The sequence below is a fragment of the Pungitius pungitius genome, chromosome 13 (genome assembly GCF_949316345.1).
Source record: "Pungitius pungitius chromosome 13, fPunPun2.1, whole genome shotgun sequence".
Lineage (NCBI taxonomy): Eukaryota > Metazoa > Chordata > Actinopteri > Perciformes > Gasterosteidae > Pungitius > Pungitius pungitius.
This window is the reverse complement of record NC_084912.1, coordinates 14,936,079-14,958,034: the sequence shown is the minus strand read 5'-3', so window position 1 is coordinate 14,958,034 and position 21,956 is coordinate 14,936,079. Positions and strand designations below refer to the sequence as shown.

The following is a 21,956-nucleotide window of genomic DNA, read 5'->3' as shown; positions in this document are numbered from 1 at the left end:
TTCAAATCTCTTCAGCTTGAAGGCTTCTAATTGGCTTGTTAGATTGGATTACTTCTCAGCATTGGAGAGCTTGTGTTAGCAAGACACATGTAGCCTTTTCACTTGGACAATGAGGAATAAACCAAGCTCACAACCTGGGCTAGCTAGTTAGCTGGGTATAATGCACAGTATTGTTAAGCCGATTATTGAGAAAGAGGCTTTAGTTTATGTGTACTGAGTTTATTAGCTACAGCAGCGGGTGCATGAGTCAGAACTACTTTGGCCTCCAACCTCGCTAACAGGAGCTAGCGTCAGCTTCCTAAGTCTAGTAACAATGGTTGAACATGCAAGTTTAAGAAGCCAGAGGGCGACAATCTGAGAGGAATTTGACACCAATGTTATGAAAAGTGAATGAAAACGTGTCATTGGACAATGGCAGCTTAAAACGAAGACGGATGCACACATATCATACACTACCCTCTTTGAAAAGCATTTGTGGCACCTATGATACTACACTTTTTTATCCCCTTTTCTTGGAGTGACTGCCATTTCATTTTTCATGTTCTTTCTGTGCATTGTACATAGCACCTGAGTACCAAGACTACGGACAACTGGAAAATGGACAAAGAAAGTAAAACAAAAAAACAAAATTAAAAGTGAGTTTTAAAAATGAAAGGTGAGTTTTTATTTTTTAATATTCTGCTTTAAAAAACAAATCAAATCTCATGAGTCATGTAATTACAAATATAAGGAGAATGATGAGATAAGAGCTGCGACATGATAGCGCTTTACTTGGTGTGAACGCAGGGGTTCATTTCAGTTAGAGAGCGTTATAGCTTCTCATCACAGTCATCTTTTAAGTTACCTTTCTCGTGACCAGTGTGCTATTGGCTTTAGCAACGCGGTACACAGTAATACACAGTCCTCACAACAATCTCCTTGTGTTATGGCCTTCAGAGACACTGCTTGCCCTTAAGGAGCAGAAGTGACAAGTGAGGCTTCTCTCACCAAACACAACCCCGTCATTTAGGTGAGATATTTTTCTTACTTTTATCCTTTTTACTCACTCACTTTAAACCAATGACTTTCCTACCAAAGTTTGTTCAAGAAACGGCAAATAATCCCATTCAAATCAAAGTAGCAGAATGGGCGGCGGCCATTTTAACGGGTCATTGAGATCTTGTCATGGCTATTTAATGTCCCTATCACTGCTATGCTGAGGTTACCTCTGTCCTAAAAACACCCATTTAGACTTTGCTGCATATCCCTTTTGCTCTACGATGTTCATTATTTGGAGCTGAACACCTCAAAGCCGACTTCAAATGGAACCTTTTGTTCTTGTACTTATAATGGCTCTTATCTATAACAAGTTGTAAATCGGCTTATTTGATGGAATTGCATGTTCTTGTTTCTTCTTCTTCTGGGTTTGTATCCCTATGGTTGAAATGCAAAAGCGCCTAAGTCGCGTTGGATAAAAGCGTCAGCAAAACGACATGTAATGTAATAACATTGCAATGTCACAGCGGATCATATGTGGAATTTACAACGTGTCAAGTTTGGCCAAAATACAAGCTCCCTTCAGTATAACGTATATTACCAAGATTCCCATTTATATACTGTATGTTGAAGGTAAATGGAGTGGCTGGCTGTTTAATTAGTAACAAGTTTATTGTAAGTCATGCTCTAGTTCAGACAGCTTGGGTCCTGACGGCTGTTCGATAGCAGCATCGCACAAGTTTCTTCCCTCAACCTGATTTATTATCAAAAGGATCACACTGTCCACTACATTTGTAAATGTTCATTCTGAATTTGGAAAACATATTGCACTACTGTCTTAATTTAATTATATCATTTAATTTAATTTAATACACATTCCACACCACTGTACATGCTCTTATTTCACTTTCACTTTAGCTTAATTGAAAATGTTCTGATCTGCTATTTTATTTCACTGTACTGCATTTTTGACTTCTCTTTTTTTTTTTTTTTTTACTGTTTTGCTGACCGGGTTCACCAGTCGGCCTCCTCCTCCACAGGAAGCTTGGCGGCGAATCGCCCCAGAGCGGAAATGCTATTTCAGTGGCTCTGCCGCACCATGACGTGTGCAGGATTCAGAAGGAGAGAAGATGTTTACTTTTCCCTCAGACTTGACCACACGATTTTGCGACAAGAACTGAATTTAGTTAGAAAGCAACAAGACCTCTTTTAGGGGTTATAAAAGAATAGGCACATAAAGAGCAGAGAAGAAACGTTGAAAAGTTCATTTGCATGTTTTGACACTACTAGCTTTGTGTCCGGTTCTAAAAGTCTCCTTTTCATCTGATGTCGAGGGGAGTGAAGGTACGGGGTTCAGCACAGACGCCCACAATGTTAATGTGCATTTAGCCTGTCGCTCTTATGTGCAGAGCATAGAAAACAAGAATGAGATTGTGTTTATTTACACAACTGAAGCAAGTATTGAAAAACACATTTCTGAGACGGCCTACATGCAGGAATACAACAAAGCTGTGAAGCACACACTGCCCTCTGCAGACTGTAGATCGCCATGTCAAAAGAGAGAAACTAATGAATGGCAGTGTGTGCGGTTTTGGGTCTTTAATAGTTAATGTATTATAAGCCAACAGTACAAAAATCTCAGTTCAACCAACACAGATGTGTATTTTATTTAAAATAATTTGCATAGCACTGATCTTCCATGTACAGAGGAGCAAACGCAAACAAATTGCGAGATCTAAAGGAGAATTATTTATTTTCTTAATTTCTCTTTTTTTTTAACAAACGACACTCATTACAAAAACAAAAAGGAGAAAAAAAGAAAAGTTTGCTGTACAGAAAATGTACACAAACTGTGCTCTCCAATCTTAACCATAAACCAACACAAGTCCCTTTTTGTAACTAGCCTTAAACTTAAAGGATAAAGGCACGAGGTATTTTGTGCATTCAATACTTTTGAGGTAATTTGGCTCAAATAAATACAAGACTTTTGGTCTGCAGCTAAATTATACAGTGACACTAGTGGATTCAGTGGTGCAAACTCTGCCTCTAGCCCACATCACAACAACATTCACACCCGATATCTCAAACAAACAGAAATCCTAATGCCAGCTCCATGCATTTAATGACTGCAGAGCATGCATATTGCACATTACGTACACCTTGTGGTTCAAAGTGCTGTACCAAGTACATCAGGTCTCTCCAAATTAAAAACACTTATTTCTTCATTGCGTTAGATTTCGTTCAAGAGAAACAGATCAACATCCATTGTCTTGCTCCCACACCAAAAAAAAAAAAAAAAAAACTTCAGGAAAAAGTCCATCATCTGTCGAAGCACTGGGCGGCGCATGTGTAGTGCATGCTGACTTGGTAAGCCCTGTTGGACTTTGGATCCTGGGAGGCAGCGAGGGTCTGCGCGTTGTCGCTGGGCGCCTGAAGGCTGGCGGCAGAGTGGCTGAGGTAGGAGGCGGGCCTGTGGTTAGGGGCCAGGCCTGGCTGCGGCGGGGGCTGCTGGGGATACTGCAAGCTGGAGCGGTGCAGGTACTGGGCCACAGTGACTGTCGGGCCTGAACCGTGGAACACCGCGTGGCCCTGCTGCTGCTGGCCGGGCGGCTGGCACTTCTGCTTGTTGGCCTCTTTGACGTCACCGTCGTGTGCACTGGGAAAAAATAGGAACAAAAGGGTTGCGCTGCTGATTAGTGAAAAGATCCAGCGCTGTGAGGTGAGCATGAGCGTGTTGAATGCGCAGCGTGGAATATGTGAGCTACTGGGTGTGGGGTCCTATTGTTCTTGTGTAACGTGGCAGCATGCGTCGTCAGTATACATCCTTTTGGGGGTTTTAGCAGCTGAAATGAGCGTGTATGCGGATTCGGCGTCATCTGAGCCACAGGCGGGTTTACACACATCAGTAGTTTCTCTGCACACGAGACCAGGTTCTCCCATGTGTACCCTGTGAGGTGCTGCAGTCGGGGTGGCCATGAGGGGGACAGGTGGAGGACGAGGCGGGAGGTGACCACGCACGCAGCGGACACCAGAGAGGGGGCGAAGCACAATAACATATGATCTGAGGGAAGAAAACAGCAATGCATCAGCATGTGCAGCAAAATAGACAAAAAACTGTACTGCAAAACGACATTACTGGTCAAAAGGGAGTTATGGCAGGAATTTCACGTTTGTTTTAACATGTGTGATACTATCGTGCACATTTATATGAGAACAACATATACAATTTGTTGGCTGTGGAAGTCAACTACTACACGTTATTATATTCACACTGCTAATGAGTAGAGTACCTTTTGTTTAGACAAAAAAATGATCAAAACTAAATTTTTCGAAAATTGTCTACAAAAATAAAAAAAGACACTAATGGCATCCAAAGCATTTGCAGCATTTTATTTTATCTTTATTCATCAGTGTTTGACAGACTATCGGAAAGTTTAAAAAAACGTTTTAACACTGCAGTTTAATGTCAGTACAGTGGCCGTGAAGATAGAAGTTATTGAAGAGTGTGTAATAAAAATAATTTCTATACATTCAGTGTAATTCATTTTGGTTAAATTTTTTGTCAAACTGAACTGAACAAACTGAACCAAATGCAACTCACCTTGCAAGGAAACCTCCAGGAAGTAGTCAGCATACTTGGCCATGTATAGTTTGGTCTTCTCCAGGCAGGTCATCGGCCAGCCGTCATGGAGGTCTTCCTCGTGGACGGCAATAGACAGGTAGTATTCTATGAAATGAGCGGCTGTGGGGAGGTATAAGTTCCACTGGAAGGATTCCAGCAGGAGCAGCTCCATGTGAAGTAAACCCTGTTTGGTCAGGACCAGGTTCATGGAGGTCATGCAGCCCAAGCTGTTCAGGGTCTCCAGCTTGGGCACCCGGTCCTCCCTTTCCTCAAATTTACCTGCAGCGTAGGAGAGTTTTTTGGGAAAACATCACACCATGCGCACAGGAACCGGAACACCATCACGTGCGTTTGTGGTGTGAACTCACTGGCCAAAAGAAGACACGAGAGTGAGACCATGTGAAGCTGCTGCACCGTGACATCGTAGCGGTCCATGAAGAGGTCCAGCAGGTAGACGCCCAGGTGTCTAGCTGCAGGACACAGCCTGAAGTGGTTGCTGACGATGGCTATGAGGTCTGCAAAGTATCGCCTCAAGTTGAGCTGCGGGGACTGGCCTTTGTAGGATGGCAACTTAAGTTCCTGTCAGACGACATTTGACCGTCACTACATTTACATTATTTACGTTTACTATGCATGCACAATTAACATGCACAGTATTGTGTGAAGGCACACACTGGGGCGTGATGAGTTGGTGTGTGCGGATAAGCAACAGGAAAATCCAGTGGGCTTGACTGAAATAATGGCTTCACTAAATCGTTTCGTCCACCAGACTGCAAAGATACGTTTTGTTGTTTTTTATTGTATGCCCAATTTCTTAAGTCGGAATAAAAAAAGAAATACTACTACTACTAAAAATAAAGAGGGAATTCTTTTTGTTAATTAATAGTTTAAATAGTTCAAGGTGTACATTCTAGCAGCAGTCACCCAAGTGTCCCACTCACTTTGTATCGGAGCGCCTGGTAGATGTCTGCAGCGAGTTGTCCTTTCCACCATTGGTCCTCGAGCTCCATTTAACACAGTGCTCGGGAACCTGCTGGAAAGCAGAACACAAAGTAAAACTACATGTGCACATGGAAAAGCTAACGTTAAGCCCCTGAGCCAGTGTCGTGCATCACGTTGACCGGTCTGGTTAAGCGGATCGATCGGGCTGTCGTTGGTCGTGTTTAATAAACTCGGAAATAATAACTGTTGATGTTGACGCTTCAGAAGTGGAAACTCACCCAAGAGCGCATGTAGTGAATATTACCGGCACTTTTACTGAAGTAAACTACATTCAAACTAGCCGGCCATGCTTGCTCACAGTCATTGTTGTAGTCCGTGAGGCTTTTCCACTCAGTCAGCACGAGACCTACAGACACCCGTGCTGCGTTCCAGTGCTCCCGGAAACACGCATTTCAAGTTGCGTGCGCAAGTACCTCCAACTCCAAAGCCTAAAAAAAGCCGGAAAGTGGTAAAAACAGATGTTTATATTACAATAATGTCAAGTATGATCATGGTTCCATCTTTTTATGGCGTTTGATCTCCCATTATATCCTACACACTTTTTTAATGTTCTTTTTCTCAGTTTTAGTAGAATGACATCTTAAAACCAGAAAATCCGGTTATTTCTCCCAAAAGGATTTTCTATGGTGAGTCCTAAATTGCCAATTAGCACTTGAAAGCATTGCCGTAAGGCAAACATCCAATCAACTGGCCAGATCAACTAAAAGCCAATGAAGGGGAATTCGAATTGGTGCACAACACGTCACACATACTCAATGTAAAATATAAGGAGCAGGATAACTGACCATCTCAAAGAAATTATGAAAAAGAGCAACAACAAAGAAGTGGTTCACTGGTAAGCCTACTCTTGCTTGCTCAATATTTTAATTAGATACTGGCCTGATTTCCAGCATTCCCAGCTGATAGTGCTTTCAAATAATCTCTCATTGAGAAAGAAGACCTCTGTGTGCTTGTCAATGACCCCCACAAGGCAGAACTCATTGTATCATGGCAATGCCTAGGTCAGAATAGGGAGAAAATACATGTAACTGTAGAAACTTTATAAACGCTTCTGATTAACACCATGTATGAACTAGACTGCCCGCAAATGCCTGTGCCCCCCCGTAATGTCCGCACCCGCTTGCCTTAAAAAGAGAAATAAAAAAAATTAAAAAAAACAGATTGGGAGAAAACTATAACTTTAGCTTCATGTATAAACTTTATTCTGGTAACCAAAAAAGGAGATTCAATGCTTATTAAATGAGACATTCATTTTGTAAATAATAATCATCGCTACTCCGCGCACGTTTGTGCACTGGCCGGACGGCGAACAACGCGTCCCTGAGTCAGTTGTTGTGAACCATGTGCAGCGACGCCGGGAATGCCGCTTTGCAAACTTTGTCTTTAATAATGTCAAGGTCTTAGGTTTCGATTAATCTGCGAGGAACAGGGTTTAAAGTTTAAAAAAAAAACATGCAGCTTCATGTTGCCACCCGGTGGCGCTAGGACTGGGGTTGACAATCATCACATGGATGTCTACATATGACATATGAGAAATATGAAGCAGCTTAGATCAAATTTCATTGCGTGTCTGAGATTTTGCACCACCAGTATTTTTTCAAAATTACTGAGCAGTACATACCCTTCTTTAAGTAAACAAAGTAAGAGGTGAAGGTTGCAAAGCTGCAAACAAATATTTACAGGGCACTATAACTCTTCTCACTTTTCCGTTAACATGTAAAATTTCTCCACAGAGCCGACGGTATGGAAGTAAATCTGTGCCATCGGGGGTTGAAATAAAAAGGTGATTGAATTTCTAGCACTGAATATTTATGCATTGAAATTATGTACATGTTTTTCAACATTAAAACATTAAAACACCGCAAAAAAATTCAATCTAAAAAATTTTTTTTTTGAAATATTCAGCCGCAACAGAAATGGAGGTTACAATATTCAACCCAAAAAAAATCAACCTTGACACACCAACATCCGCAGGTTACAATATTCAACCCAAAAAACTTCAACCTTGACACCCCAACATCCGGGACACTAAGGAAGAGCAATCGATTCTAGATTCAAGATCAGGAGCGTACGTCAAGCTAAAGGAGCAAGCACCCAAAACCCCTTGGGCTTCGGATTGTATCCATGTCCAATAATAACGGGGCTTTAACTCTTCTTCATGCCATCAGTATGGCAACGTATGAAGAAATACATAAAAGAACATATAATGTTCACCCTGAACCAAAACGTTTGCCTATTATTATTTAGCCTATACTTTTCCCTAAAAGTGAGCAGAGGGAATTAATGTCCCTCTGGAAATGTACCATAAAGACTAGGCCTCATTTCAAACGTGTGTCATGTTGTAACGTAAGGTTGAAAGAGAGACGATTATATCATTAAGATTATCATAATAATAAACGAACTTGTCGGCGAAATTTGGTTTAAGGACATAAGGACATAATAATGCGGACCATCTCAAACATTACTTGAAAACACCTGACTCTGCTCACATCTGTAACGCGCATGCGCAAGTTTATGCAGCGCGAGGGGAAGTGTGCCCGGGAGCAGAGCGACGTGAACGGACTGAAACAACCACGGCTACCGGCCCCAATACTCTGTAAGTACGTGCGTGTTTGAATGAAGCACACCCGAAACTACAGCCGGTTATTTTACTTGTGCTGCCCACTCGATACGGGAAAGACTGTTATTTTTGGTAAGCTAGTTAGCGTTAGCGCAGATAGTTTTCTATTTAGCATGCTAGCTTGGCCCATGCTAGCTTGGAGCATGCTAGCGTTCAACATGAACTGGACCAAAAGTAAACGTCGTAGAGTATTTTCCGTGTGTTTTGTGTTGCTAATGCGGTAGGTTGTTGCTGTACCCATATCGTAGTATTGCCGTTCCCATTTCATGTAGAAAACCTTATTTAACTGTGTTGGTGGGGACTTATACCAGGTGGAAGATATTGAGACAAACGTGTCAATGACGATTATGTCACGAGAGGTGTACCAAGCTATAAACTAGCTGGCTGATGGCAAAGCAAGTGGACTAGACCATATTACTGCTGGACGTCTTAAATATGTCCGAGGATAGCTGAGCTGAGAGTTACCAAGTGATAGGTAAGGTAACCCACACGACGATATGGTATGGTTTCCTAACAGATTTTAAATTTATTTTAAATGTTTATGCAATATAAATCCCTAGATGGGGAACTTTATTACCAGTGCCGCAGAAAAAAAGATGATCAGCGTCATCATCTTGCCACGGTTCTAGTTACTCCACAAGAAGCTTTGTGGAGTTTTCATGCCAGTGATATTGGCGCTCATTATGGTATTGAGAAAACCTTGGATGCAATCCTTCAAAGGTATTAGTGGCCTGGCATGAAGGCTGACATCCAAAAATGGGTGAGTATTTGTATTTCTGGGGAGCTTATGGTAATATTTACGTATTCAATATAACCGTGTGGCATTGTTTCACTTTGTTAGATTTCCCAATGCGATGCATGCCAGAAAAGGAGGACCTCTATAAAAGAAGAAAATTCATTACAAACCCATCGAGGTGAATAAACATTAAATGGAACATGTATGTAGTACAGTATTGTTGGTGTTGAGCTTTGGTTTGCATTCTAAGGTGACTGAGCCCTTTGAACTTGTGGGAATGGACCTTGTTGGAAAGCTGAAATGCACCAACAATGGTTATATGTACATATGTGTGATGGTGGACTACTTCACAAAGTGGCTAGAAGTCTACCCACTAAGAACGAAGGGAGCAGAAAAAGTCACACAGTGCATTATGGATTTCTTTTATAAGTATGGCGCCCCAAAACGCATGGAAAAGAATTTGTCAACAGAGTAAGTTGAATTCTGAGGCAATTTTTGTCATATCAACAATGGAAAAAGCACCATGGTAATGATATTTTTTTCCCTCTTCATGCATATTGTAGATAAACTCAGGATTGTGTGAAAATCTTGGAATTGCCAGAAGTCTGTGTGCTCCCTACCACCCTCAAACTAATGGCTTGGTCGAAAAGCTAAATGGCACAATTCAAGGGTCAAATTGACTTTTCTACTAAATATATTCAAATAAAAACGCTTGTGATATACCATACATGGTTAATGACGGATTTCCTTTTTGTTATTTCAGATCTTTGAAGAAAATGGTGCAGGACCACCCGAGTGACCGGAACAAATACATACAGCCAACTGTATTTGGCTTACGAACAAAAAAGCAGTTGACAACGAAATACTCCCCTTACTACTTAATGTATGGAAGGGAGGCCCGTTACCCGTCTGAACTACCAGATAAGTGGCAGGTATGATTGCCTTTTACAGCACTACAAGCTGGTTATATATGTATATATTTTGCTGTAATGTGTCTTTTATTTTTCTTCACCTTTGATACAGATATCTGAGGAACGGATCAATGTACTAATGACAAATGAGGACGTCTGCCCCAACACTAATGACCTCAAAGATGTCTAATAAAGTGGAGGCAAACATTGCAGAGATGCAGGAAAAGGTGCGAAAGAGGAAACTTGTAAAGGGGGAGGATGACAGCTTTGTATTGGGGGGGACAAAGTTTTGCGACAAAATATCCGGGAAGAACAGAGAAAAGGGGGTAAGCTGGAAACGGACTTGCTGGGTCCATACACGGTGACAAATCTAGATGGGAAGAGTGCTGACCTGATGACGCTACAAGGGAAACATGTTGGCAAAATCAACATTGACGATCTGAAGAGGTATGTGGAACCAGAAGTGCGGATACCCGCAAAAAGTATTGCTGCCACATCCACTTCTCCATCACTGCAGCCCAGCCCCTTAAGGTGTTTGGGTGTTCCCCAATCCTCGTCTGTACCTCCAAAATCAAACTCCTTGAGCTCCAGTCCCCCGTCATGGCATGCACCTGCCTCCCCAGAGGAATGCAAGTATAGACATCAATACACTTTTAATATAAGGACAGTTTACTGATTTTGGGACTTGATAGGTCATCAAAGTCCAAATGAGGCCTCTGTAAACGACTCTTTTTTTCTAATCTCAGTAATCGCTGACATATGGGCGGGAAAACGTAAAGGTGTACTGTGGAGCAAAGTGGGGCCTTACAAGATTTTTGCCACGGACCTTCAAAATTTGGCCCCAGGGAGGCAGCTGGAGAGTGAGGTACAGACACTAAATGTCTTTCATTTGTTATGGCATAAAAAGTAACAATAAACAATTGTCATTTAAGGTTTTGAATGCATTCCTGCATACAATTGTAAAGCAACAAGAAGGAACAGAAAGACAATTGTGTCTCATTGACTCATTTCAGATGACCACAATATGGCAAGGATCATTTAGAGGATTGAAAAAGGTAACACTTTTTGAAGTCTGTTTAAACAATATTATGGATTCAAGCCGCAGTTTCATTCATTGTGCATGTTTTCAGCTTGACCCCATGGCCTTCGACATCCTCAAAGGACCAGTTTGTGACAAACAGCACTGGACACTTGTGGTGAGAATTCATATATTGACATTTTATAGTGTTCAGAGTGTTGTGTGGTAAACTAGCTGACTGAATGTGATAATGAATATTCTTTACCTTCATCAAAATGTATTGTGAAGGATATTTATCCAAAGGTGAAGTGGGTGCTTTACCTTGATCCTTTAGGTGAAACTCCGGATCACCTAAATAAATGCAAGGATGTGACAAAGCAAGCTACAAATTGGCAGCTAAAATGGCATAAGATTTTCTTTTTTATAAAACAAAACTATATGTTTTATACTTAACAGAGCTTTCATGAGACATACAAATGTGCATATTACTCGGTGGACTTGTTGTACACTAAGCCATCCAAAACAACATGACTCAACCTCCTGTGAGGCACTTGTCTGCAAGGTAAGAGTGCAACTGACCATTGTTGAATCCTGCATGTTACTTACTATATATGAGTAACATCTCGATCTTCTGTAGTTTGCAGAGCTAATTCTTAGTGGTGGTCTGATAGATTTCTCTACTGACGAGGCTTCCATTACACAGTTGAGAAGAGAAATAGCATGTAGACTGGTCACTGACTCAGGTTGGTCTCTTTTTCTGTTTCTGTCATATGAATTGGAATGTTATTGAGGAAATAATCATACTTGTGTAATGTGCTAGAAAACCCGACAGAACTATGCAGGGCATGTGGGAATGCACAGCAAAGTCCAGGGTCAAAGAGAGATGGGCATGATGACTGGGTACGATTAAACTTGCCGTTCTGTAATCTTACAAATGTAATATACTTATCTACTGCAATGCTTCTCAGATCCAGTGCACAACGTGTGGGCTGTGGTTCCACTGGCTCTGCATTGGAACACCCCCACTGCAGCAGGACTTCTGCTGTCCTGCATCTTATCTCTAATGTAGGATAGGTATGGCTGAAGCTCTCCAACTCTATGCTAGCCTTGTCTTTGCTCCTGATCTGTGTAGTGGGGGAAATAAACTACACCAATCTAAATACAGAGAACTCTTAACATAACATTCTGACAATACATAACAAACTGGAAGACATGTTGTAAAATCAATAACTGTAGACCTTTTCAATCACACCTGCCACTGTCTGCTGGGCACCTATTGAATGCCAGCCATCCTACTTCACCAGAGTCTTTGTGCTTTGTCTCTTCACAGGTCACCGCAGATCCTGGTTAGATCTGGACCCTGGTCTTGCCTCCTTCTGTGGTTTTGTCATATCCATTTTGTAGTTCTTATGCTGATCATTCTGTACACAAGACATCTATTGCACTTCTGTCCATCTTGGGAGAGGGATCCCTCCTCGTTTTCTCTCCCACAGGTTTCTTCCTCTTTTTTCCCTGTTAAAAGAGTTTTGGGAGTTTTTCCTGTTTCGATGTCGGGGTTCTGGGACAGAGGATGTCTTAATTGTACAGATTGTAAAGCCATCTAATGCAAACAATTGATTTTGGGCTGGTCAAAATAAATTAAATTTAATTATAATTCCTTATGAGTTTTTCCTGACTTTCTGATATTTAGGCATGGTAAAACTTTTTTATTTGTTTGCAAATTGTGAGGCATCAAGCATTTATAAGACAATAAGGCCTCTATTCCATCAGAAACTCTAATCAAGCAGTGTTTACACTGGCTGTAAATCATTGCGTTCATTTTGTGGCTAGAACATTACAGATATTCTATTTTTCCTGTGGCTTAGTCTATTGAGTATTTTCATAGTATAATGGTCGCCAAAGAAGTTAATTTTGTCCAAATGTTTAGGAGGTGGCAGGCTGCAGCCTCGTTAAAATGTTTGGAAGTGTTCCATGAAACGCCACCAAACCAGTTGTCTTGGTTCACTCTGAACCAAAAGGTTTTCTTGCCACTGACGATGTGCAATTTCATGACAAGTAGTGAAATCAGCAGCTGCACTTGACAGCTTGGTTGGCCGACACCGTAGCGCCGCCGTCTTATAAAGTTTTGCTGTTTTGCTCGACTGCATGAGTTCGAATCCAGGTTGTGGCGATCTTTTAATAAACGTATGTTCTTTTATTTATTTCTTTATACGTGGCAGTGATGTAGTGCTCACTTATACAATCATAATCGCTGCATTGGATATGGGATGCATTTTGAACATTTTCAGCAATATGTTTGCGAATGTGTGACGGATCAGGTGACCGAGGCAGACAACACCTGCCTGTCGGGGCAAAACAAACACGCACGCGTAGCCAAACCAGTAGGTTCAAAAACCAGTAGGCACGCAACACCGGCCATTAAAAACAAAGCTGGTAAAGTAGGTAGTCTAGACAATTACAGGCCATTGCTTTGGCCAGTATTCTGTCAAAAGTCCTGGAAATAATCCTAATAATAATCCTACCCTGCTCCCTTTACTTTTGAAACGCACGTTGAAAAGAGGTTGCAAATTGGTTTAAAAGTGAAAGTTTTTTCAACATCGGGCATAGATCTATTCGTCTATTTGGGCTATTCGTAGACCTTGAAAAGACGTCTATGTTTAGACCTGTTTTCAACGTGATTTTTAATGACATTTTGAGACAATTCCGATCAACGCTGTGGCAGGAGATGCATGCCAAACTTGTACAGAAGAGAATAAGGCAACTAGAAAATGCATTTCCCGCTGAAAATGCATTGGAATGGTAAAAGCTGAAATTAACTAGAACATTGCTGAAATTACAGAAATAAAGAAGCTGAAATGATTTTAAAAGGATTGCTGAAAAAATAGAAACAAGAAAAGCTGAAAATAATTTGAAAGAATTGCAAATAAATACAGAAAAACATTGTTGAAAATACAGACATCATAAAAGCTTAAATTAGTTTAAATGAATTGCTGAAAAAGAAGTGGGAGAAGCTGGAATGAATTTCAATAGATTTGATAAAAGTACATATATGGCAGAAAACATACCTAGCAGAAGCTCAATACAAAAAATTAAAAAAACTAATGAAAATACAGAAATGGCAGAAACTAAAAGCCGACAAAAGCTGAGTATTTGTATGTTGACAATTACCATTACCTGTACCTCCTAAAAATATTGCACTTTACAGTGTATAAAAAGGGTATGGGTTAACCCTTCCCTGGCCCTTATTTTATTATACTTTAATGATAAAGTAAATGCTTGGAGTTACAAAATATTGTCAATTCTACTTAAGTTGGTGTCAAGTTATATAATGTAGGTGAATGAGAGGCATCATTTTCTCAAACCTAAATAGTGATTACCTAGAATAAATGGATGCAAGGTTTGGGTTTGTTTTTAACTGATATCTTTCTACAGTACATCGCTGTCCCTGTTTGCCTTGCTATCTAGCATAACCCCGAAGGCACCCTGATTATCCATGAGCTCATCTCAGCATGACAGTGGCTGGCATATGTCTGTTTACAAAGTACGGAGTAAAGAAAACAACCGTTTGCATTGAAATTGAAAACTGAAATACATGTTTTGTGCTTTGAATGTAAGAAATATGGTTGGCAACTGAACATAGAAAAAATAAAACACACATGTATGCGCTATCGAGTCATTTTCGTGCTACAAATTCAAAGTGGGTCAGTTTACCCCAGCAGCACAGCACAGTTCAATTTGACCCAAATAGGTCGAAGCGACATCAATCCTACAATAGATCTCCTTTCTTTCAAAAGCAAACCAACTAAATCTAATTTTCCCACTGATCCCAGGTCACCCAAACACCTACAATTTTGCCCAGAGGGAAACTCTCCAGCTACTGTGTTGATCCAACAGCACCAAGAGAAAATTTGATTCACTTAACAATTCAAGGGAGCAAAGTGTCAACTCCAACTGCATCATTTCCAGGCATTTATTGTCTGAAATGTTTATTTAGATCAGAAGCTGGAAGTAAACATACCTCCTATTTAATGCTGTAATGTTAGACATCAAAGTGGATAAAAAGAGAAGTCCAGGGAATGTAGCTGGGAGGCGGTGGGGGCTGTGTTAAGAGGGTTGGTAATGCTTGCTGCTCTGTGGTGGAAGCAGCAGTTAAAGGCTGCGGGTAGTCTTGTCCTCAAAGGGCCGGGAAAATGTCTCTCAGAGGAAACAAATGGCGCCCTGCGTGGAGGGAGCTGGTGGCTGTCGTTTCTCTGCCTTTCTTCCCCGCGATGTCGTGCAGAGCCGCGGCCGAGGGCAGCCATTGACTTTAATGGGCCATTTACTCACCTCGCGAACAAACCCACTGCTCCGCTTACCCCATAAGAAAAGCGAGCAATTATTGATATTACACTGGATCAGTACTGACTCAGTGTCCTCTTTGTTTCTTTTCTTTGGTGACATAAATGTTCACTTTTCTTTTTTGGGGAGGGATATGTTGCAAGTTGTTGGCAGCACAAAGGTCACGTTGTCAATACTTTGGGGCCATGTGAGCGGTAAAGAAATAGTAAATTGGTCCAACACACAAAAAGTCAGCAAATACAAGATGAAATCATTTGAACTGCATGAAGTGACATATTAAAATGAATTGCTACATGACTCTAAACAGTGGTAAACAACCTTTTTGAGTTGCAACTCCCTCAGAAGAATAGAAGAATCAAGTCGGTGCTTGTGACCCCCCCTGCTTTGTTTAGTTTTAACAGCTTAGCACCTCGGTTATGCACCTGGGAGTCAGACTAAAGCCCCAAAATATCAATTATTATCATAGAATAATTATTCCCTGATACAGTAGATGTAAAGTTAAAAAAAATACTCTGTCTTGTTTATTTTTTTCATTTTCATGGAAAGATATTATGAATTCATATTAAAGGCTCTCATTAAAGTAGTAAAAGTAATTTGAAACGGGTAGGAAGGAATCCACAGCATATCAACTAGATGCATTAAAGTATCTTGTGTTTACTGATTTACTTATTGACTTATTTACAACTAGTCCGGCATTGTATGCTAATGTGATTTGTGAACTTCCGTGCAAAAAACTCAAAGGGTTCCTTTGTGTTTTGAACAGCGACAGGACACATTGTTCTTCTGGATTTTCCCTGTTGTTAAAACATGTATTAACAGTTTATTTCTTCTTTTTTTTAAATAGCGCTGTGCAAATAGACAATATTTTATTTAGATATAGAATGGGAAAAAATGCATGTTTTTGTTTGCGTGCCAATCAATGTTCAAAGGCTGATAGAGTGCGTTTTATCTCCAGACTTGTATATTGCAGAGTGCTTTTACAACGTTGCGGGGTGGGGGGGGGAGGGGACAAACTGCGGGCCTGGCAGCCTTTATTTACAAGGATGCACTCAGTCCGGCATACGGCACGGGGATTGTGGGTACTTTTTTAAACTTGAGACTATTCATTTTCGGGATGCGGCTCCAGGTTGACGTTAGTTTGGTTGTTTTTGCACCATTTCTTGGCTCGTTTCCCCTCGCGTGGAGCACGGGGGGCAGCGTTTGCACTGAAATGCCCGCTGTGGGCGCTCGGCAGCAGGCCCCGGACGGCTCGGCGCTCCCTCGGAGGCTCCGGTGCTAAAGGCTAAAAGGCTAAAGGCGGCTCACGGGCTGTAATCCCCGTATGAAACCATCATGGCCGCCGCTCGCTGAGCTGTCAAGCTCTCCACAAAAGAAAAGGTAACAACACACAAAACTATAGAGACAACTCACACGCGCACGTAGAGCTTTGTGGTAGATTTAAGCCCCCGGTGGGTTTATCCGCAGGAATGCACCCGATGGGAGGTCTTTACAAAAAGCGGCGCGGCGTAACTTTATCGCCACGCTCGTTGTTCTTCAAGTTATTTTGTCGTTGTAAGATTTCGTCGCGTTGATGCAAAACACAAAACGCCATTTGACAAAAAAACATCCACCTAACCGGCTCAACAGTTCGCTCCGACGACGTTGCCCGCACAACAGGAAGGTAACGGCGACTGTTAGTTTTTTTTTTTTTTTTTTTGGTTATCGTCACTTCATGATTCCCGAGGCGGCGGCGGCGGCGGCTCGTTACGAAAGCGTCTCATCACTTTGTTGTGGTCATGTCGAGCTGCACAATGGCCGACCGCCTCAAAGAAGCGCTGCCGCGAGCAGTTCCGACAAAGAGACGAGAGACACGGTTAGTTTGAGTGTTTCTTCTACCCCCTCTTTCTCACCCCCCACACGCACGCACGCACGCACACACACACACACACACACACGGAAGCGCGTTTAGCTGAGTTACAGCCGAGGTGACTACTGGCTTTAACGCGCGGCTCTGAAGTCGTTGCTTTACAACCTGAATGTTTGGGACAAGTGGATATTCTCCACGCGGAGACGTTTCCAACCGAAGGCAGCAACAGGTGGACTCAGCATTAATAACGTGTCGAGTGGGACTGTGGAACGCTGCTTCTTTTTGGGGTGGTGGGGGCCACTGTGAAATGATGAGACAGCAGTCCCGACACACACACACACACACACACACACACACACACACACACACACACACACACACACACACACATACAGAGCAAGTCTGGTTCTTTTCAAACTGATCAACAATAGAAAAGAGTACTTTTGAAAATTTAAATGAGCCCGGTGGAACTAATTTGTGTTGAAGGCCCGCTCAGCAAACAGAGTAAAAATCAGGACAGTGTTTTTTTTTCTCCCAAAACCCAAACCCGAGTGGAAAAACACTCTTGATTTCCCTTACTGTATTTTCCTCTGCTGTAATATTTAAATTTTTAACAAACCTTTGTGTTATTCTGTACTTTCAGAAAGCCGGAGTTCACAAAAAAAACATGGATTCGGTGGATATTTGTGCAGCAACCTCCGAGGGAGATAACAGACGACGCGCCAACGAGAGGAACCGAGATTGGCACAAACGGCTCAACCTCAGGAGAACTGCCATTCGTCCTCGGGCCGTGCAGAGTGCAGATAAGAGCGGGCCGAAGAAGATAGCGGGGGAGTGGGAGCTGGGCGCGGCGGGGCCCTTGTCGAAGAAGCCCCGTGACACACCGGGGTTTGCGCCCCCCCTCGGCGGGGACGAGGCAGAGTACGCTCCCAAAGACTTGGTGCGACACTCCGGGGAGAACCACAGGGGAAGCCCACCGGTGTTTTCCTGCCGCTCGTGCGCTTTCAGCACGCACGAGCTCTCCCGCCTTCAGGTTCACCTGCTGAGCCACAAGGACACCTTTTCCAGCTGCGGCGTTTGCCACGACGACGTCCAGCGCACGTGGCCGGAGCTCAGCGCGCACCTGACCGCGCTTCACTGCCAAGACGGCAGGTTTCCGTGCCAAATGTGTCCAAAATTCTCCACTGGAGACGTTGGAGTGTTTTTAGAGCACACCTATGCACATCACTCGGGCCCGGAGGGGGATAAGGGTCCGTTGCCGCACGCAGAGGGCGGGGACGAGTTTGGGCCTAAAATGGCCGCCCGGGGGTTGCGTTGTCAGCACTGTGGCTATGAAGCATCCCGGAAATGGCTGATCGCTAAGCACGTCAAAGCTGTCCATGTCTGCCAGAATGGGAATCAGCGGAAGAAAAACAAGAGGGACGAGGATGAGGATGAGGAGGTGCGTTCCCTAGCGATGAAACCAAATGTCCCCGTACCAAACGTGAAGCCCCGGTTGACGAGGAGTGCGGTGAGGGAGATGTGCTGGCTGACGCAGGACTGCCTCTCTCTGCCAGGGCGAGAGTTCCTGGACAAGTACTGTCCTCTGTCGGATCCGCAGACGACCCTTCAGGAGACTCAACAGTTCCTGATGCAATCGGTCGCCGGGGAAACCGGTGACCGGAAATGGACCAAGGCACTGAAGAGCGTTTTGTCGAGCGTCCCCGATGACATGAACGTCCACCCAAAGTCGCAGAAAGGAGTCCCGTCGGACCTAGCCGTGCTGACCGTGAAGAACAAGATAACCGTGGCTCAGAACGGCGCCACGTACGCCAAAAGGTTGAAAGTGATGACTTCGTCCGAGAGGGAAACCTCCCGTCGGGTCGTCGACCGAAATGGCCGTCAGTCAAATCCGAGGACAACCAATCCGAACAAAAGCGAGCCACCGCACCGCGTTCCAACACGGAAAAACGGAGTGAGTCGGGAACTAAAGCTTCTACAGGAAATGAAAAACGAGGAGCCAGCGCACGAAGATGGGATGGACATGTCCACTGAACCCAAGTCGACCAACGAGTCGGAAGAGCACACATCCAGTCACAAAGTTGCACCAAAAAACAAGCGGCGAAGACGGCGAAGAAGGGCAAGCGCTAAACGGCGCGGTAAAAGACCATCAGGAGTCGCCTTAAAGATAGTGTTGAAGAAGAATCCGGTGAAGGAGAAGCAGTGGGTGTCTTTGTCTCCGTCAGGTGACCTTCCTGGAGCGTCATGTCCCCTGGTGGCGCTGGAGGAGACTGCTCAGGTTCTGAAGAACACGCCGCTAGGCGGCGCACGCCAGAAGGAACGGCCCAACGCTTCCTCTGCTGGGCTGGGCGTCGCCTCCAGTCCAGCCGGTCGGGCCGCGATGCCGCCGGGGTCCAACAACAAGGACGACGTCGCGCTCAGAGGCTCACCGTCGCCCCATCGACAAGCAAAAGTGGCCGAAAGTCTCTCGGCTCGGGAGGCCGGCCGCTCAGAATTGCCCGCTGCAGCGGGGCGCGAAGCAGAGACGGGCCCCGAGGACGCGGTGCTCCAGACATCAGGCGGCGGCACCGAGTGCCAGGGGTTCCACGATGAGGGAGCAGCTCCTTTCAGCGACTCCACCGAGTCCTCCGCTGCCTCCATATCGGTCGTCACAACGCAGGGTGAGACGCCAAATTCTATACATACATTTGAGTAAACCTATGACTGAGTTTTGGGGTCAAATAAATAAAAAGTAAGAAGCTGACAGAGCAAGAAAAAACTGTCCCCAAGATTTATTTCTTGAATTCACCCGTATAATACCTCTTAATTGACTGAGAAGAAAGTAGAAATATTGGGGTAAACTGCAGAATATATATATGCATATATGTGTACGATGTATATAACAATCTTAAATTTGCATGGTTTTTCCTTAAATTAATTGATTTAATAATCTCTGAATTCTTTGCCCTAATACAGATTTGCATATTTTTCTGCTTTTTGTCTTGCAGGAAAGGTAAACTCTGAAGATGTATTCCCCGTTCTCCCTGCAGAGCAGGAGGGGACTGGAGACACAGGATTGCCCGCCGAGCCCCGCCCACATCTCCATAGCGACGTCCATGGTGGCACCTCGCCGCCCTCCGGTTGCCAGCGGTCACCGCTCGCCAAGCACGTGGAGAGGACCCTGAAGCTGGTCGCCATAAGTCCGTCTCAGCCGGTGAAGCGCCCGGCGGGGGACCAGCCCGTCGTGGTGCTCAACCACCCGGACGCCGACACCCCCGAGGTCGCCCGTATCATGGAGGTCATCCACCGGTACAAAGGGGAGGTGCAGAAGGTCGTGTTGTCGCGGAGAACCGCAGACGCTCTCTCTGCCGAGGCGAGCGACCCCGAGGCCTCCTCGGGCTGTGCCTCCCTGCAGGAGCGGTTCCTGCTGAGGCTGAAATTCCGCAGGTTGAGCAGGAAGAAGTACGAAGTGGTCGGGGCGGGCTCCCCTGGTGCTGCGGCGGGGGCGCGCGTGTTCCGCTGCTGGTTTTGCGGCAGGATCTTCACATGCCGGGAAGCGTGGACGGCCCATCGGCAGCGACATCTGACGGACTGGGAAAAAGCCAAACTGTGAAAACTCTTAATGTTGTGTACACTGGATGAAAAGCACAGATGCTTCTGTGAAATTGACTTTTGCAATACAACTAGACAATAATGGAAACAATCCTATTTTTTTACACAGTCTTAAATCTGTTTTGTTTGTGTTGAGGGTTCATTCACTCAGGGTAAACATTTACCTATCGAAGTCTCTTTGTATATTAGTGATGAACTGTAAAGCCATTAAGCTCCTTTGTGTCGTTTGTGTACGCAGCAGCTTTATTTAAGGTGATTAAAGTACAGAACACTGTAATATCTGTATTTGCCATACTATCTGAGTCAGTTTATGTACGGGTAGGTTCTACAGTGTGATAGCTGTCGCAGAGACTCAGTTATTCAGATGTATCTGAACTATGTATTTTTGAAAAAAAGATAAGCTGTTTTATTCAACATTTATTTATGACTTATGTTTATCCTTTTATATGCTTTGTCCTTATGCTTTATTTTTATTTACTTTGGGCCACTGAAAGAATCAGTGTATTTGTAAAAAAAGAAAGGGTTTGTACAAACTCCAACTTGTGTTCAAATAATAGTGTTATCTATAAGGGGTATATTTTATCTAGCCAATTATCCCCCAAATAATGATTAATTTAAATAGAAATGTTACTTTTCTTGTTGATGTAACACTGGCAGAATTGCTTTAATTTGGAATTAAGGTCTGGTGGATCATGGGCTTTTTTATTTTTTTGTAATTTGTTCTAGTTTTTCATCAATTTTTCCCTCTTGACTTGAAATGATAACGCTATCTTTTAATTGCACTATGAAAGGAGGATTTCTTTTGCCCATTACCTCACCTTTATCAGGTTTAGCTTCTGACAATCTCAAACCAGCGTCCTACTGTAGTTTCACTTTCCTTATGCAGCTGGAATGCTATTCTTAGTATTCCGTGTTTTCCAGGTGTTCCAAGAGAATCATGGACCATCAGACCGTGTGGAGCATGTGTCCATGTTTCTCAGTAACTGTGTTTGTACATTTTTTCCAATTTGGGGAAAAATATGTAGAATTGTGTACATAGCACAGATAGAGGTACTGTAAAATATGACTACAGAGTTCTCACCAAGTGCCTAGAAATACGTGTTATGCAATAAAATGTGAGTATAAGAGTATTTACTTGTTGACAGGACAACCAATCGATTGTGGATTGTCGATTGTGAGATGCAGTCATAAAACACAAGTAATAACTTATATGAATTTTTATTAAAACAAACATTGCTGTTATAAACAAATAAACGGTCAACCTGCTTCTCTCAGCTTCAGCGGCACCGTCTTTTTC

At 43.3% G+C, this 21,956-nt stretch overlaps 2 protein-coding genes and 1 long non-coding RNA gene across 4 annotated transcripts; 2 read left to right on the top strand and 1 right to left on the bottom strand.

The window, feature by feature from the left end:
* Window positions 1–2,616: 2,616 nt before the first annotated feature.
* ccnj (cyclin J) lies at window positions 2,617–8,246 on the bottom strand. 2 transcript variants are annotated; one of them, XM_037464811.2, is made up of 6 exons: window positions 5,818–8,246; window positions 5,539–5,630; window positions 4,966–5,176; window positions 4,577–4,876; window positions 3,922–4,036; window positions 2,617–3,631 (listed from the first exon to the last, which is right to left on the bottom strand). In XM_037464811.2, the coding sequence occupies exons 2-6, from the start codon at window positions 5,605–5,607 to the stop codon at window positions 3,295–3,297; spliced, it is 1,032 nt and encodes a 343-aa protein (XP_037320708.1). In that variant the 5' UTR covers window positions 5,608–5,630; window positions 5,818–8,246; the 3' UTR covers window positions 2,617–3,294. The 2 variants fall into 2 exon arrangements, with proteins under 2 accessions (XP_037320708.1, XP_037320707.1); XM_037464810.2 differs by having other exon boundaries at window positions 3,877–4,036; window positions 5,818–8,244.
* A 259-nt stretch (window positions 8,247–8,505) lies between these two features.
* LOC119214289 (uncharacterized) lies at window positions 8,506–12,738 on the top strand. The gene is made up of 13 exons (XR_009957225.1): window positions 8,506–8,979; window positions 9,061–9,133; window positions 9,206–9,426; window positions 9,519–9,625; window positions 9,719–9,887; window positions 9,979–10,731; window positions 10,799–10,921; window positions 10,997–11,062; window positions 11,341–11,446; window positions 11,522–11,627; window positions 11,705–11,784; window positions 11,853–11,958; window positions 12,215–12,738. It is a non-coding gene; the product is annotated as an uncharacterized LOC119214289 (long non-coding RNA).
* Window positions 12,739–16,959: 4,221 nt separating this feature from the next.
* LOC119214377 (uncharacterized) lies at window positions 16,960–21,931 on the top strand. Its single transcript, XM_037466118.2, has 3 exons — window positions 16,960–17,074; window positions 17,712–19,728; window positions 20,056–21,931. Exons 2-3 carry the CDS (start codon window positions 17,736–17,738, stop codon window positions 20,658–20,660), a joined length of 2,598 nt encoding a protein of 865 aa, XP_037322015.2. The 5' UTR covers window positions 16,960–17,074; window positions 17,712–17,735; the 3' UTR covers window positions 20,661–21,931.
* The last annotated feature ends 25 nt before the right edge of the window (window positions 21,932–21,956 follow it).